Below are 3,688 nucleotides of genomic sequence, written 5' to 3' on the forward strand. Positions count from 1 at the left end.
GGGACGTCCCATTGTCTACAGATGGGTTTGGGGTCTCTGCTCTGACCCCCCTCATTCTCATATGATCTCACAGGCTGGTGTGCTTCTTCCATGTGAGCTTGTTGCTTCTCAGCTAGATGGCCGCTTGTTTATCTTTAAGCCTTTAAGACCCCAGACCTATCTCTTTTGATAGCCAGGCACCATCAGCTTTCTTCACATTTGCTTGAGCACCCATAAAAATTAGTTTTTGATATGTATTTTACCTACACTTCTGGGTGTTTCTGGTAGGACGGTTTTCAGGTTAGGCCAATCTACCATATTTTCTGTTAACTAGAAAGTTTGTACAGAAAAACTGCTTCCATGGGAATAAAATTGTTGAAAGGCGGATTCCACCGCCTTCGTGTAAAGAGCAGCTTCCAGAAAGGCTGTGAAACAGAGAGCCGCGCTTCGCCTCTGTACGGGTGCTCACGAGTACTTGATGCAAAACGCAACAAGCAGAGCTCTTTTCTCTGACGGGGATTAGACAGCCCTGGACAAAGAGGCTTCCTAGTGGAGGGACAGCACAGATCCCCACCAAACACCGGTCAGTCTCACCACAGGAGGAAGGGGCCGTTGAGGAGGGTGGGTTCAGTGCCCCAGAGGAGGCAGCTCAGCGTGGCTCCCGAGTCCCCAGTGCCCACTCAGCATGAGGCCACGGCCCAGCTCATCGGGCGAGGCTGCGGAGCCTGGTGTCTGGCCTCGGCTTTCCCTTTCTGTTTGTGAGTCTGAGGCTTGACTCCTTTATAAAGGACGCCAACTGACTGGTCAACTGTGCCTCCACTATGCAGGCTCACCCAAGGGAGAGGCGTGGCAAATGGGGGCTGAGTGTGGGCCCCTCTGAGCCCACTGGCATGCTCTGTCCACAATTCCTTGGGGCTGCCACGGTCCTGGGCTCTCTCTTGCCAAAGCACACCTCTTTGCTGGGTTGCTTCTTTCCAACGTGTGTGTGTTTGATGATGATTGATGATGATGATGATGATGATGATGATGATGATGAGGCACGGCCCTTCAGGACTATTTCCAGCCAGAGGACCTGGTGTCCTCCCAAGTCCAGCACGTGGGGGATGGAATCTTGCTGTGGTGTGTGGTAAGCTTCTTGTTTGGAGTTGCTAATCTTTCCTTTGGTCTCCTGGCGTTTTCTCCTTTCCAGTCCCTCCGTAGGCCAGCTTGGGCCTTCTCCCATGGTGTCCCCCTGGGGAAGTGCCCACCTCTGCCTGTCTGCAGCATGCCTCCAAGGCCGGGGCTCAGGCCTTCAGACCAGGTCGGTGCCCCTCTGCCTCAGGGCAGGTGGGAGCCGGGAGCAGACCTTTAAGACTAATACAGGAAATAAACAATGTGGAGTCTTTGGAAACGTCTGCCTCAGAGCAGGTGGGAGCCGGGAGCAGACCTTTAAGACTAATACAGGAAATAAACAATGTGGAGTCTTTGGAAACATCTACCCATTGGGTCCTCAAAGGCTGTAAGGTTTGCCCATCGGGATTCATGAGGAATTTCTCCATGCCACCTGAGGCCAGGGTCCAGGCTTGCCTGCAGGCAGAGGCTCTCTGAGGCCTTGCCTTGTAAAGGCCGTGCCGGTCTGAGGCTGCCGAGGCTGAGAAACTGGGCAGCCGCCATCGGGAAGTCCCGGTGTGGGGCAAAACTCTGGGTATTCCTCAGGTCGGGACAGCAGAACGAACGCGGGCTCACATCGATCTTTTTCCACAGGTTCCTTCCCCGCCCCGGAAAAAAAAGAGACTTGTAGTTGTATGTGCCACACTTGGCCCTGAGATGTGTGCCCTCCAATAAAAACCAACAGCTAATAGACTTTGAAACTCAATGAGGGCTGAGGCCCTGGAATGAAGCAGGCGGACCACCTCTAAACGAGCCAGCCATTGTGGGACTTCTGAGCCTGCCCCTCCCCCCCAATCCTGCCCGAGAAGAAACAGGAAAGGATATCACACAGAGCTTGGGGCCTGATGACCTGCATGCAAATCTTGGCTCGGTCTGATCGGAGGTCAGTCGCTCACCTCTCCTCTGAGGAACAGGTGCCATCGTTTTACCTACCTACAACCTACAGAAAACACTCAGAACAGTGCCCCAACAGGGTGAGCTATTATGATCGGGGCTTTGCAACCACTTGATCGGAGAGCGTTTCTGATTGTGTTACATTCAGGTATTACATGTCCCTTGTTTCCACATTAGGTTTTTGTTTCTTTTAGAGGAGTGAGCTAGCCCCGTGTTCGTTTTTCACTGCACGGTTAAAAAAAAAAACAAAAACGAAAAGGCTGGAAAAGGAAAAAAACTAAGAAGCAAAAAAGCGTGCAGCGTCCAGCCACCTACCCTTTCCAAGTCACGCAGGGAGACCAGAGGCTGGGCAGGGTGTGGCCTCCTCTAACTGGGTGAGCAGAGGGCAAAGATAGGACTGGTGCGGAATGCCCTCCTGAATTAGGGCTGGAAAGTAGGTCTGTTTGGGTTTTGTTTTTCTTCCCTATTTCCTTTCCTTTCTCATGCTCATCCTTTTCCCTTCTGGTATGACAACCTCTTCTCAATTTTTTCCTCCTTCCCAGGAGTGGGGACCACCACCAAATGAAAGGCGCGGATGCTGGTTGAATGTGGGTCTCTGGAGGCTGACAGGCAAGGGCTGGCATGGCGAGGGACGGGGCCCTGGGAGGCCCACTTCCTACTCACAGCCCCGGGCCACAGTCAGACGCCTGGTCTACTTTTAAAAGGGTCACCATGTGACCGGCACGGTGTTGCCTCAACCAGTGGTTAAAAGGAAAGTGTTTGGGAAAAGGGAAGGCGCTTGCTTACTGCACGCTGAGGTCACGTCCTTCGGCAGAGCCACGACCGGGATACTGGGCCAGCCGCACGGCCAGTGCCTTGAGCCGCCGCTTGCATTGCAGGAAGTCCTGGGTATGATAGAAGTCAGTGGAGGCCGAGAGGGGCAGTCCATCCCTCACCCGTACCACACATGCAAAAAAGATCATGGACATGGTCCACGAGAGACGTCATGAGGGCACCTGAGGGAAAGAAAGGCACCATGTTACTGAGGGCACAGACAGCCCCTGAAACGCCCAGTCCCCGGTCATTCCAGCGGCCGCTCCCATGACAATGCAAACGCCACTTGTAGTTTCATTTCCCTGTCCCACCGCCATGCCACTCTCATCTCTCCCTTGGAGACCTACTGGTGTTGGCAGGTGAGCGCTACCCTGCTAACAGCACGGTCGGCGGTTCAAGCCCATCAGAGGCTCTACGGGAAGAAGGCAAGGCTGTCTGCTCCCATCATGAACTACAGCCCAGACACTGTGCAGGGTCGCCGTACGTCGCAGTCTGGCTTTGGCTGGTGTTATTCTAACGGTCTCTTCTTCTCTGCTCTCTGGTGACGTGCTCTCTCTCCAGAATTGAGCCAAGCGAGACTCGAGAGAAAGAGAGCGAGAAGCATGGGGGGCAGGGCCCTAAGGACTCAGGAGCAACAGCAGCAAGGAGCCGAGGGGCACAGGACACACCTGACACGGGGCCAGAAGGGGCTTGCGTCCAGCGCCCTGTACCTTCCAGGTGTGGGGAACCCAGGGGTGAGTGGCGATACTGGGAGCGTAGAGGTTGGGTGGGTTGGAAAGGGTGAACCGATTACAAGGATCTATATGTGACCTCCTCCCTGGGGGACGGACAACAGAAAAGTAGGTGAAGGGAG

The 3,688-nt window shown here is 54.3% G+C and overlaps 1 protein-coding gene across 1 annotated transcript in view; it reads right to left on the reverse strand.

The window, feature by feature from the left end:
* Positions 1-3,010, reverse strand: part of SEC22C (SEC22 homolog C, vesicle trafficking protein) — a 19,154-nt gene extending 16,144 nt beyond the window's left edge. The window contains exon 1 of the mRNA XM_004708667.2: positions 2,809-3,010. Within this exon, the coding sequence (XP_004708724.1) occupies positions 2,809-2,990 (182 nt within the window). The 5' untranslated portion in view covers positions 2,991-3,010. The remainder of the gene's footprint in view (positions 1-2,808) is intronic.
* Between the last annotated feature and the right edge of the window lie 678 nt (positions 3,011-3,688).

This window comes from Echinops telfairi, unplaced genomic scaffold (assembly GCF_000313985.2).
Source record: "Echinops telfairi isolate 266 unplaced genomic scaffold, ASM31398v2 ScPeMD7_4225;HRSCAF=4972, whole genome shotgun sequence".
Lineage (NCBI taxonomy): Eukaryota > Metazoa > Chordata > Mammalia > Afrosoricida > Tenrecidae > Echinops > Echinops telfairi.